Source organism: Peromyscus californicus, unplaced genomic scaffold (assembly GCF_007827085.1).
Source record: "Peromyscus californicus insignis strain IS unplaced genomic scaffold, ASM782708v3 Scaffold_5__1_contigs__length_169319896, whole genome shotgun sequence".
In the NCBI taxonomy this organism is placed as follows: Eukaryota; Metazoa; Chordata; class Mammalia; order Rodentia; family Cricetidae; genus Peromyscus; species Peromyscus californicus.
Genome location: NW_026294573.1, coordinates 90,349 through 104,162, shown reverse-complemented (window position 1 = coordinate 104,162; position 13,814 = coordinate 90,349). Strand labels below are relative to the sequence as shown.

At 45.1% G+C, this 13,814-nt stretch overlaps 1 protein-coding gene across 2 annotated transcripts in view; it reads left to right on the top strand.

The window, feature by feature from the left end:
• Perm1 (PPARGC1 and ESRR induced regulator, muscle 1) overlaps window positions 1–13,814 on the top strand; it is a 51,303-nt gene that overhangs the window by 36,218 nt on the left and 1,271 nt on the right. For both annotated transcript variants that reach the window (XM_052716668.1, XM_052716669.1), the window contains exons 2-3: window positions 10,449–12,870; window positions 13,459–13,584. In XM_052716668.1, coding sequence (XP_052572628.1) covers window positions 10,725–12,870; window positions 13,459–13,584 — 2,272 coding nt within the window. In that variant the 5' untranslated portion in view covers window positions 10,449–10,724. The remainder of the gene's footprint in view (window positions 1–10,448; window positions 12,871–13,458; window positions 13,585–13,814) is intronic.

Here is a 13,814-nt window from a genome sequence, read left to right as displayed (position 1 = left end):
TTTCACACACTTCTTCTACATCATTCACTCACTCTTTACTCATTCTCTCACTCACTCACTTTCTCACACTTCTCTCATGCTTCTTCTTCATCTCTCACACTTTTCTCTCTACCTATTCAGCTACATCCCTCACTCAGCACACACACACTTCAACAGCTAACTCTGGACAATTATATATTACATTTTTTGGGTCCAACCCATTCTCAGAAACATGATAAGTCACACAGTTTTTCTCAGGCTAGGGAGGTCACATTGACTGGCTAGTGAGTAATGCTTGGCCATTCATGTAGCCTAAATGGTTAGGGTTCTCAGACAAAGTAAACAGTTAGTTAGCTGAACCTTGAGCCTATAACATAAACTGAGGCTGGGACTATGTGCAGAAAGTCAAATACTGCATGGGGTTATGTCTTAATGATGTCAGTCTGACTTTGGTTTAACAGACACTTGGGAATTTATCCTTGAGTATTATTATTTGCAGGGGCAGCTACTCTGTTTTGAATTTGTTCTGAAGTCTAAAGTTAGCTGTCTTTGTGACTGAGAATACTGTTACTTTCCTGTGTCAGTTATGAAAAATATTCTAGTATTATTCCTATTCATCAGAATTATACAGCTTAAGCAGAAATCATCTTCATGACCATCCACAGCTATATGTGTGCTCAAAGATGGAATATTTTCACAAGATAAACACACAAGCAGTGGGAAAAACACCCACAGCTGTTATTAGGGAAGAAATGTAGTGGCACATGAGAAAAAAATTACAGACAGAGGCAACTGATCATTTACAGTCAGTAACTCCACTGCCAAGGGGGGCTCCCCCATCAGAGAGTTACTCATCTGGTAGATTAACCTGTTGAATCCTTGTTGTCACCTGCTATACACTCCCACAGCCTCTGGTAAAGCCATTGATACTAGCAGCTCTCAGCAAGAGTCCATTGGCTAAATTCCTTTATTTATGGCTCTCAAATCTGTCAATATTCTTCATTTTCCAGATTTCTTTTTGATAACAAATACAGGAGAATTCAAAGGACTGGTCAGTTCTTCAATATGTTGAGCATTTAGCTGCTCCTGTACCAGTTGTTCTAAGGCCTATAATTTTTCTGATGTCAAAAGCTGTTGTTCCACTCAGATAGGTTTCTCAATTAACCATTCTAAAGGTAGGGCTGTTGGTACCTTTGGAAGATCAGCAGCTGTTATGCCCTGTTTTTGTGCAACCTGAATGGTTCGTGACTGTTCTTTATAATATCTTTTAATATTTTCCCCAGAAACATAGGTTAGATTATGGTTTATTTCTGAGATTGGAGGAATGTTAATCTGGGTATTCCATTGCTGTAACAAATCACAACCCCACAAATTCATTGCTAAATTAGTCACATATGGCTTTAATTTTCTCTCTGTCTTTCTGGCCCATCTCATGCTTTGTTTTACCTGAGATAAAGTTTCAATCCCTAAAAGCTGAACATTTTCCTCCTGAAGAGGCCAATTTGAATGCCAAGATCCTGGTGCAATTATTGTTACATCTGCTCCTATGTCTGTAAGACCTTCAATTACAATGTCATTTATTTGTATTTTTAGCTTTGGTCTTTGATCATTTATAGAAGCTTGCCAAAATACTTGCTTTATGGTTTCTCCTAAAATTTTTGTTTTATCTTCTAAAGCTGTTCTATCATCCAGAGAAGTATGTTTTTTTACAATAGGCATTAGGTCCTTTAATTGTTCTGGGGAGGAGTTTCCCCCAAGGGGACAGGGAATGACTGAACCAAGTTTGACATGGGGGCCCGTGAGAGCCCCCCACAAAGGCGTTTCCCAATGGCAAAGGGTTACCTTGTCTGTCCCTTGTTAATCTGCATTCATTGGTCCAATGACAACCTTTGCCACACCTTCTGCATAATCCAGAAGGTAGGGGCCTTCACTTTGGATTATTCCTAGAAAAAAAACATTGCTTCTAGGAATGCCCTGCCTATAATCCTATTTTAGGTGATCTTGTTTGCCACAATTAAAACACCTGACATTTTGAATTTTCTTCAAGCCTGCGGAAATCACCTCTCCTATTGAAACATCATCATGGTTATGAGATCAGTATTGACTATTTCTCAGATCCATTGCTCTATGGGTGCTGATCTTGCCTTTAAAGGCCTAATTACCATTTTGCATTGTGAATTAGCATTTTCAAAAGCCAAAAATTCAATTATTACTTGTCTAGCTTCTGAATTTGGTATCATTCTATTTACAACTGTAGTCAATCTTTGCAAAAAAAAAAAAATCAGTGAAGGTTTCTTTTGGGCCCTGTATAACTTTAGTAAATGATTCAGTTCTCTTTCTGACTTCTTCAATTCTGTCACAAGCATTCAAAGCTGCTGCATGGCATAGAGCCAGGGTGCGGTCATCACATAGAGGCTGTCTTTGTAAATCATCATAATCGCCCTCTCCAAGAAGTTGGTCTTGGGAAATTTCAATACCTCTAGCTGCTGTGGGATGTTATGTATGGCAAATGTGTTGCTAATTAGTCAATAAATAAAACACTGATTGGCCATTGGCTAGGCAGGAAGTGTAGGCGGGACAAGGAGGAGAATAAAGCTGGGAAGTGGAAGGCTGAGTCAGAGAGACACTGCCAGCCACCACGATGACAAACAGCATGTGAAGATGCCGGTAAGCCACGAGCCACATGGCAAGGTATAGATTTATGAAAATGGATTAATTTAAGCTTTAAGAACAGTTAGCAAGAAACCTGCCATGGCCATACAGTTTGTAACCAATGTAAGTCTCTGTGTTTACTTGGTCGGGTCTGAGTGGCTGTGGGACTGGCAGGTGAGAGAGATTTGTCCTGACTGTGGGCCAGGCAGGAAAACTTTAGCTACATCTAGCCTTACTTCATTGTTCAATGGTCCTAGCCTCATCTTTCCACTAGGCCCTCCACTGTAATTGAAGACCAGGTTCCAATACTGTTGTAACCAAATCTTTCTAGTCTTGTGGGACAATTTCATTACTAGTTGACCATGATTTAACATCTGCTTCACAAAAGGTGAATGCGTACTCTGGTTTCTCTTCAGAGCATATAAATCTTTCGCCCTTAAAAGGTGAATGCATACCATATGAGGCTATCACTTCCTTAAGTATCCTCAAATCTAAAATTTCCATAGGAATCCAGTGAGCTCTTACTTATCCTTGGGGATATCTGTCATTTGGCAGTTGTTCCCATAAGGAGACTGGATAAATTAAGTTTGTTTGTTTGATACCCTTGGGCTGTTCCTCTCTAATTTTGTAATGTAATGGTGAGGTTGATTCTCCTTTAAATTCCTCTGTCTGTGTCTGAATATCTCTATTATCTGGTTTTTTTTGGTTTTTTTTTTTTTTTTGGTTTGGTTTGGTTTGGGTTTTTTGTTTGTTTGTTTGTTTTTTTTGTTTTGTTTTTATTTTTCAGTACAGGGTTTCTCTGTGTAGTTTTGGTGCCTGTGCTGGAACTCACTCTATAGACCAGGCTAGCCTCAAACTCACAGAGATCTACCTGGCTCTGCCTCCGAGTGCTGGGATTAAAGGTGTGTGCCACCACTGCCCTGACTCTGTTATCTGTTTTAATAAGTTTTTCTAAGGCCTGTATCCTGGCACTCATATCATCCAAGTTTTTTAGGGATAAAACAAGAATTATCAAACCGATAATGTTTATAATTGACATCACATAAATCTCATCTAAGTTAATTATCCCTTCATTTAATTGTTCCATTTTTTTTTTTTTTTTTTTTTTTTTTGGTCTTTCGAGACAGGGTTTCTCTGTGTAGCTTTGCGCCTTTCCTGGAACTCGCTTTGGAGACCAGGCTGGCCTCGAACTCACAGAGATCCACCTGGCTCTGCCTCCCGAGTGCTGGGATTAAAGGCGTGCGCCACCACCGCCCGGCCTAATTGTTCCATTTTTAAACCATCCATTGTGTAATCATACAGAGATACAGAGACTTAACTCTCTCCACTGTAATAGTGTTTCCCTTTTCACTTTGTTTTTTTTTTTGTTTGTTTGTTTTTGTTTTTGTTTTTCGAGACAGGGTTTCTCTGTGTAGCTTTGCGCCTTTTCCTGGAACTCACTTGGTAGCCCAGGCTGGCCTCGAACTCACAGAGATCCGCCTGGCTCTGCCTCCCGAGTGCTGGGATTAAAGGCGTGCGCCACCACCGCCCGGCTCACTTTGTTTTTTTAAAGATAGTGTTTCTTTGTGTAGCCTTGGCAGTCCTGGAACTCTGTAGACCAGGCTGGCCTCAAACTCACAGAGTTCCACCTGCCTCTGCCTCCTGAGAACTGGGATTAAAGGCATGTGCCACCACCACCTGGCTGTGTTTCTCATTTTTTTAATGTGGGGGAAAAACTCTCTCTCTCTCTCTCTCTCTCTCTCTCTCTCTCTCTCTCTCTCTCTCTCTCTCTCTCTCTCTCTCTCTCTCTCTCTCTCTCTCTCTCTCTCTCTCTCAAATCTAATCCCCCCTTTAAAAATTCCCAATTGTCTCACCAAATCTGCTGCTGCTGCTGGTGAAGTGTGAGGCTGACTGCTACTGTGTAGCATGTCTGAGCAGAGAACACAGGTGGTGCACAGCCTGGCTGAGGACAGCTGCCACTGATTGCATGTCAGCAGCCTGAGGAGGGGGGTCCAGGGAAAACCCACAACCCATGGGGGAAAAGGAGCCAAAGAGCCAGCTGTCTGCACAGGGGACATTCGAAAGCAGTATGTGTAACCAGCGGGAAGTGAAAGCACAGAACTGCCTGAAGGCAGAGCTGGCTGGTGGTGAGGAGCTAATTCCAGTGGTGTTTGGAGCCTGTGGAGTTTGCTGCAGAGAGGCTACAACAGAAAAATCCCAGACTCACTCAGAGGGCTTGGGGAAGTAAAGGAAAAGCCAGGCAGTGGCTTGGTGACTCAGCTGGGGGCAGTTCCTGCATGCAGTTCCAGTATGCGCTGGTGGTTGAAAAGCCACTGGCAAGCTGCGTTTTTGTGAATTTGTGCCCCAAAAGTTGGACGCCAGATGAAGCATAAATCTAATTAATCTCCTCAATAAAAACCAGGAGTCGCCGGGTGGTGGTGGCAGCGGCGGCGGCGCACGCCTTTAATCCCAGCACTCGGGAGGCAGAGCCAGGCGGATCTCTGTGAGTTCGAGGCCAGCCTGGTCTCCAAAGCGAGTTCCAGGAAAGGCGCAAAGCTACACAGAGAAACCCTGTCTCAAAACAAACAAACAAACAAACAAACAAAAAAAACCAACCAAACAAACAAAAAAAACAGGAGTCAGAGATCAGGGTAAAACCTGAAAGATTGGAAAAGCAAGAGAGTAGCCACAGTCACTTCCTACCTCTCCTAATCCTCTGACTGAAAGAGGTGAGATTCTGTCTCTGCCCTGCCTTATCACTTCCTGTTTCTGTCTGTACAGACTTCCAGACCTCTGTGGTTAACTAGTGACTAGCTCTGCCTTCTGACTCCAAGCAAGCTTTATTTGTCAGAACACAAACAAAATATCACACAACAGAAAAGACCAGTTATTCTATACTAATTTATTGATTAATTTAGTGATTTACTTAAAGTACTGCTTGTACTGCCTGTTTGCCAAGAATGACTTCACTTGCTACTTGGAACAGAATGACTTGGAGAAATAGCTGAAGCAATGGATTGTTGCCCTTAACAGCCTGCTGTCAGTATGCTTCTGTAAAATCTTGCTTGTGTCTGGCCAGGTGGTGGTGGTACATGACTTTAATTCCAGTACTTGGGAGGCAGAGGCGGGTGGATCTCTGTGAGTTTGAACGCAGCCGGGTTTACAGAGCAAGTTCTAGGACAGGCTCCAAAGCCACATAAAGAAACCCTATCTCAAAAAAAAAAAATCCAAACAAAACAAATTTTGCTTGTCTTATGTTGTAGGTTTAGAGTACAAAATGAGAATGCAAACTGGACCTGATACAATGCTTTCCAGGAGCTAGCATGGCTTCAGTCTACTGGTGAATACATCTCTCTTCTACTTTCATTGATGTCAGAGTGCTTATTCCAAAAAGATTGCCACAACACATGATTCCATTTACATAAAATTCTGGACAAGGTGACCCACTTCATAGTGACAGAAATCAGGCAATGGTGCCTCGAGAGGGGAGGAAAGAATCACCAGGACAGAAATTGGCTCTGGGTGACAAGCTGTTGGCTCTCTGGAGATTGATATCCTAGCTAAATACCTGTGTCAAAATCTAACAGTGTATACTTCAAACATTTGCAGTTTATCCTGTGTTAAGCTCAGTAAGACTATTTTATTTAATTTATTATGTAATGTAATTTTTAAAAAATTTAATTAAAAAATTTTTTTGAGACAGGATCTTATTGTATAGCCTTGGCTGGCCTGAAACTAGCTATATAGACCAAGCTGACCTCAAACTCATGGAGATCCACCTGTCTCTGCCTCCTGAGTGCTGGGATTAAACACATTCAAATAAGTCTATTGAAAAAAGAAGCCGGGTGGTGGTGGCGCACGCCTTTAATCCCAGCACTCGGGAGGCAGAGCCAGGCGGATCTCTGTGAGTTCGAGGCCAGCCTGGGCTACCAAGTGAGTTCCAGGAAAAGGCGCAAAGCTACACAGAGAAACCCTGTCTCGAAAAAACCAAAAAAAAAAAAAAAAAAAGAAAAAAGAAAGGCAGATGTCCTTGCCTGTACAGAGTCTTGAAGCCCATCTGGTATCTTTAATCTCAAAATTCTGTAGACAGACACAAGTGGATCTCTGAGTTCAAGGCCAACCTGGTCTAATGTCGAGGACAGGAAGGACTACATAGAGACCCTGTCTGAAAACAAACAAACAAAATAATGAAACATAAAATTCAAGCGAAACCAAAACAACAACAAAAGCAGAGACTGGAGAGATGACTCAGTGCTCTTCCAGAGGACCTGAGCAGAACCCATGCAGACAGGCCTGTAACTCCAGCTCCAAAGGAGCCAGTGACCTCTTTTGGCCTTTATGGGAACATGCACATAAAAATAAACAAAAAAAAAAAAATCAAAATCACATTTATTTATTTATTTATTTATTTATTTATCTCTTTATGTGTGTGGTGTGTGTGTGTGTGTGTGTGTGTGTGTGTGTGTGTGTGTGTGTGTGTGTGTGTGTAGGCAAGAGGACAACAACTTGCAGGAAGGAGTTGATTTTTTCCTTTGACTATGTGGGTCCCAGGAATCAAACTCAGGTTGTAAAGCTTAGTAACATGTATTTCTTGAGCCATCTTGCTGACCTAGCCCTTACTTTTGAGACTTGTCTTCTAGTCAATGGCTTTAAAGGAGCTACATAGCTTCACAAAAAAGCCTTTTAGAAAACTCCCGAGAAACCCCTGTCCTACTCTATTCTGTCTTGGGATAGTGGGAAACACAGTGGGGACCCTCAAACTATGAGGCTAACTGGAACCTTCAGCCTGGCTCACAGTAGAATTTTGGTGCCCTCTCGTGGCTCTCATGGGCATTTCAGGCAAAGCTTTGTCTTTTTCTGCTTAGTCTTCTGCAGGGGGCCTTTTTCTTCCTGACCCAAGACCCTAAAGGCCATTCTTCCTTTCACCAACTCACCTGTTGTGCCTACTGAGCAGGCTTCTGTTACTATCTATAACTGCAGCCTCTACATGATAACTATGTTATGAACATGTCATCTTCCTGCCTAGCATGAGATGAGTTACACACCCTTTCTCTTTGACAAACATCTGCTCCCAACTTCTCACCAAGAAGGTTTGTAGTTAGGTATGAGTGGAAGAATGGGCTTTTCTCTGAAGGCTGAGCCAAGTCTAGGGAAGCTTGTTTCTACAAAGCCTGTTCTCCTGGCCCCACAGTTTTCTCTCCAAGTCCTACTACCCCCACTTCCTTTTGCTTATCCTGTACTCTTACACGGGAAAGCAAGACATCTGTCTAAAAACCTGTGTCAGATCATAGTCTGTGCCAGACTTCCAGAATTGTCTTATCTCATGAAATCCATGTAATGCTTGGCTGCCATTTCTCTGGATACAGACCCACATGTACATCTCCCAAGCTATTCTGAGGTAACACTGTTATCTTTGCAGGATATGATGCTGGGTATTCTAGTCTCATACGGGAACAATACAGTGTGCTGTGACCCACCAATACCAAGCAGCTAGGGAAAGTAAAGAATATTTTCATGGATTTTGAAGCAGGCAAAGAAATCTTTTTTTTTTTTATAGATAGGATCTTATGTAGCCCAAGTTGGCCTAGAAGTTGTTACATTATTGAGGATGCCCTTGAAATCCTAATCTTTCTGTTTCTATCTCCCAAGTGGGATTGCTGTTATGCACAACCACGTCTAGGGCAATACTTTATTTTAATAATAAAAATTATTATTATTTTATTTTGGTTTTTCAAGAAAGGGGTTCTCTGTGTAACAGCTCTGGCTGTCCTAGAACTCACCTTGTAGACCAGGCTGGCCTCTTATTCACAGAGATCTGCCTGCCTCTGCCTCTGGAGTGCTAGGATTAAAGGTGTGTGCCACCATGTCTGGTTAGAATAATAATTTTTTAAGAGGATGGGAGGTATCATGGAATAATAGCACATGCTTGTGATTCTAGAGCTTTGGAAGCTGACATAAAAGAATTGCAAGTTTAAGTCTTTAATCCCAGCACTCAGGAGGGAGAGGCAGGTGGATCTTTGTGAGTTCAAGGCCAGCCTAGTCTACAGAGCTAGTTCCAGGACAGCCAAGGCTACACACACACACACACACACACACACACACACACACACACACACACACACACACACACACAACCCTGTCTCAAAAAAACAAACAAAAAATGCAAATTGCAAATTTGATGCTAGCCTTGCTGCAAAACAAGTTTGAGGTCAGTTTGGGCAGTGTTAAACAAACAAAAACAGAGCTTAAGGACCCTGTTCTGTTATGTGTTGGCTATGTAGAAGTTACCCTCTCTGTGTCTCATGCCCTTCAGAAAGAAGGGTCTTCTTGGGATGGATGAGCTTACAGCAAGGTGCTCAGCAGCCTAGCAAGGAGCCCAGCACAGATGTTGGTTGCTCTGCCCATGTCTTCTTGAGGTAAAGCGACCACCCTGTCTTAGGACTACCCACCAAATACACTTTTCCCTCCACTGACTATACTTTGTTCCCTTGACCCTGATCAATCCTTTTTTGAGGCCCAGGGTCCATGCCAGTCTGGGTAGCCCTTCACAAGAGCAATAAATGCACCCACTTTCCACTAGTTCCACTGGCAGGTTTAGCAATGCCCAGGAGGCTCCCATGAGCCTTGGATGTCAGATCTAGGTTGGCAATATTGTCTGCAAAGTTGGGCTAGAGACATTTAGGTAGTAGGTGGGATGGGACTGGAGTTTCACAATGAGCTGGAAAAACAGGTCTTCTTCTTGGGAAGGGGGACCTGCATGGTGCTAATCATAGGGCAGTCTTCTCTAGTTGGAATCTGATGTGACCTTAGCTGATGTCAGGCCCCAGTGCTGGCCCTACACCAGGAAAATGTCCTTCATATTGTTGGAGGCCCCTCAAATGCCATCTATTTGTGGCTTGGCTCTGTGACTGGCACGAGTCATAAGTGATCCCAGGGACAGGATATTTTTGGCAGTAGGGGCGGAGTTTGCATTAAGAAGCCTAGACCATGCTGCCTGGGGACAGGCCTCTAGATGCATACCTCCACTGCCCCAGCTGGCTGCTGAGAATCAGGTAGGATACACTTAGCCCCTTGCTTCTGTCTAGGGGTCCTAATGGCAGGAAAACTTTACCATGGTCTTTCCAGGGTCTAGAGAGGAGGAAAGGGCTGGAAGTTAGGAAGCACCCAGTGGCTTTTCTCATTCAGGATTGTTTCATAGTGACTTCCTAGTCTCCTCATTCTAGATATAGCTGGTCAAGGCCCCAAGAGTAGCCCCTTTAGGAGACAGAGGCTGGAGGCCATGGCTAGCTCTGGTTATCTTGGTTCACTGAGATAGGGCAAAATGGGGCCTTGGATAGTCAGGCAGCACTAGATGGGGGTACAGACACTGAGGACAGCCAGAGCAGATTGCTGGGGCTCAGGGAAGCTCATCTAAGTTCTGTGACCTCTGGCCTAGGCTCCTCTTACAAACTTTTGAGCAGGCTCTGACCAGTACCAGCATGACCTTGGAACACTCAGAAAACCTGTTCCAGCCAAGACTGATGGAAGGTCATCATGAGGAGGCTAGTCACCCATGGTTACTATAGATACTCTTCTATGGTTAGCTGGTGGTGGCTGGGGAGGCTAGGGATGACCATCAGAGGGAATTGATCTCTGATGGGTGGTCTTTGATTCAGACCATTGTGTACAGAGGTTGAGAAGGGAAGTCAATCCCATTAAAAGATCTCAGAGATGTGAGGGAACACCATTCAAACATGACGAACACTGGTCTTTAGTTTACTTCACTAATATATATTAAATATATAGTATATTTAAAAATAATATAATAATATATATAATAAAATCGTATTTCGTTTTAGGACTGTGTTATGGTAAAGTTATTTGGAGTTGAATTGAAAATAGGGGAAACTGAAGTAGATTTCTTACTAAGAAGAATGAATTAGAAGAATCTGGAAGAAGCAGAGTCTGTCCTGTGGTTCCTCTAGATGGAAATGGACTGCCAGAGAGGGGACAGGTGCTACGAGGTCAGGCAGGGTGGTAGCAGTGTGGACTACTTAGTGTATGGAGCCTGGATTTGTGAAGACTCTGCCTGGCCCAAAGTCTTGCTGTCACTCCAGCACCTCTGCTGATGTGCAATGGACAACTTCCAGTATAGTGTCCAGCTCAGTGATCGAGAGTGGGCCGAGTTCTCAGTCACTGCTGATGAGTGTGGCCTCTTGCAGGCTGGCCTGGCCTCTGGTGACGAGCTCTTGTCCAGTGACATTGACCAAGGGGACAGCAGTGGAAGCAGCCCCCCTGGGCCCCCACCCCTCTTCACTGGGCAGCTGGCTCCCCAGGGGAGGAGACAACAGGGCTCTGAGTTGGAGGACGTGGCTGCTCAGCAGTTGGTCAGCAGGTCTCAGTGTGAGCCTGTCCTGGCTCTGGAGGCCAGTCATCAGGTAGCCAGCACGTCCACACAGTCAGAAGCTCTACTGTTCCTCAGCCCAGACAGCGTCTGTCCTGGCCAGGCCTTGTCCTTCCAAGGGTCAACAACTCTCAGGGACAAGATGCAGAGGCTTTTGCAGGGCCCTGCTCCCAGCTCTCCTGGTGAGCCCTCTCATAGTCCTGAGTCCCCTGGCCACAATGCCATCCCTCAGAGTCCTCCTGACAACCTTGAAGCTCCACTGCGGAACCCTGGTCGTAAGAAGAGGCGTGCTATGGCCGCCAAGGGGGCCAAGTGCTCTGGATCTCTGGGCTCTGCTGCTGTCCAGATGAGCTCCCCACAGCTTATGGAGACCAGGCCCAAGGAGGTTCTTATGTCTGGGACATTAATGGCAAAAGCCCAGCAGAGTAAGCCACAGTCAGACTCTGCAGGTGCTTCTGAACATGACTCTAGTATCCCTGAACAGATGGCCAAACAAGAGTCAGACTTGGATCTGTCTACACCTGTTCTAACAACTGAACAAGATACAGACCAGATCAGAAAGACACCCAGAGCTGTGCTACACATGATATCCAAACCTGTCCAGGAAGCTCATCCAGATGTCTCCACAGCCACACCAGATGTGTCTCTCTCTACACATGCCTCTAAGTCTCAACCTTACACGGCTTTGTCTAAACCTGCCTCCAAGCCTCAGTCTGAAAAAGCTTTATCTACACATGTCTCCACATCTGACATGACTTTTTCCACACTTGCCTTCAAATGTCAACCCAATACAAATCAGTCTACACTTGCCTCTGATCCTGACATGGCTTTGTCTATACCTGCCTCCTTGTCTCAACTGGACAAAGTTGAGTTTGCACCTGCTTGCATACCTGGACTGCATGAGGACCTATCTGCAGTAGGCTCTGAGATCAAGTCAGAAGTTTATCCCTCTATGCCTGCCCCAGTGGTTATGCTTTGTACAGATCTGCCTCATTCTGTTTCAAAGACTGAGTCTGAAGAGAGTATGTCTATACCTGCTATGCCTCCCTTGTCCCCTATTTCCCAGGCTGAAGCTGCCATGGTGAATACAGATGTGACTGTGCCTCCTGGGGGATACTTTGAGAAGCCATTAGGGCAGCTCTCAGCAGGGTCTTCAGGATACTCCTTAGGGGAGCCTTGTCCAGGTCCTGTTCAAGCCCCCAAGAAGAAGAAAGTACGATTCTCCATGGCTGTACCCAGTCATGAAGAATCAGGATCAGGTGAACCTACAGGTCCACCTTTCCTAACCCCAGACCAGCCCCCAGCTCCCAGGACAGTAGCAGGGAGCCGTGGGGGGTCTGCAGCCTGGGATGCTGTGGCTGTTGGGCCCCGACTCCCCCAGCCTCGGATCCTCAAGCACCTGCCTCCTCCTATATCCTCTGTCTCAGCAGAGCCTGAGCCTGGAAGCTGCTATGCAGTGACTCTCCCTGAGGCCTATGAGTTCTTCTTCTGTGACACCATTGAGGAGGAAGATGAAGATGTAGAGGATGAGGCAGCAGCCAGCCACGCCCTGGATGAAGTCCAGTGGCCTGACACATGCGAGTTCTTTTTTAGGGACAGCAGAGTCCAAAGGTCAAGTTGTCAGAGGGGACACTCCACAGTCCTACCCCCAAAAGCAGAGGCTGTGGCACCTGTTCCCCCTGGAGATTTAGTGCCTATCTCCATCCCTGAGGTCTATGAACACTTCTTTACTGAGGAAGGATTTGGGAACAGACAGCCACAAGCCACCCATATCCAACTGCAAACCTCGGAGCTCTTCAGGGAAGTAGGGCCTGAGGCATACTCCAAGCCTGTTCCAGCTACAGCAGAACATCTTATCTTGACAATCAGAGAGGCAGGTAGGTGTTGATCAAGACCCAGCCCCATCCAGGTCCTGGGAACATACTGTCCAGGGAGTTAGGCCAAGAGGATATGGGAGAGGGACAGGAAGGATTCTGATCATCTGCCTGTATGGATGTGTTTGTATGTGTGCTCTTGCATGCTCTGGGATCTACACGAAGGGAAGGGTAAGTTCCTAAGCTACCCCAGGACACAGTCAAGATGGGGCAGCTCAGGCCAGACACCAGGGTTTTGGCTTTGACACTGACCATTGTCCTAAGTCCAGTCCTAGATGCCATCAGGAACTTTCCTCCAGCTCCTAGGGGGATAGGTACTAGGCACACATTCCCACTCAATCCATGCTGATTGAGGCACTGTGGAAAAATATCTCCTCTCACCTCTGGAAACTATTTCACAGACCAGAGAACAGAAGACCCTAAAGGCAAATCACCCAAATTGTTCTGACTCAACTATGATACATGTTATCCAGTGTCTTAAGGAAGATAAGTCATGTGGAAGATCTGATTCAACACATTTCTCTAGGACAGATGGGATTTTATGTCAGGCATATCTCAGAGAAGAGCATCTAATGTACTTTTCTTTCCTAGAGGAGCTACGGAGTCCCCTTACTTCATTTACATTCAGCCAGAATGACATGTGCCTGGTGTTTGTTGCCTTTGCCACTTGGGCTGTGAGAACCTCTGATCTACATGCCCCAGATGCTTGGAAAACAGGTTTGGAGGTCCTGGGGACAGAGGGTGTTATGCTTAGAAGCCCTAGTGGCTATAGTTATTTACCACACCTGCTGGGCCAGCAGGGATGAAGGGTACATGGGAGGTTCAGCCTCTCTTTGACCTTGCTTGTGTCATTGCTAACCTACTTCCAACACACCATCCTTTGAAGGCTGGGTTATATAGGCAGAAGGTAGTGAGAAGCCAGAGCTGGCACTTAGGATATCTTCTGT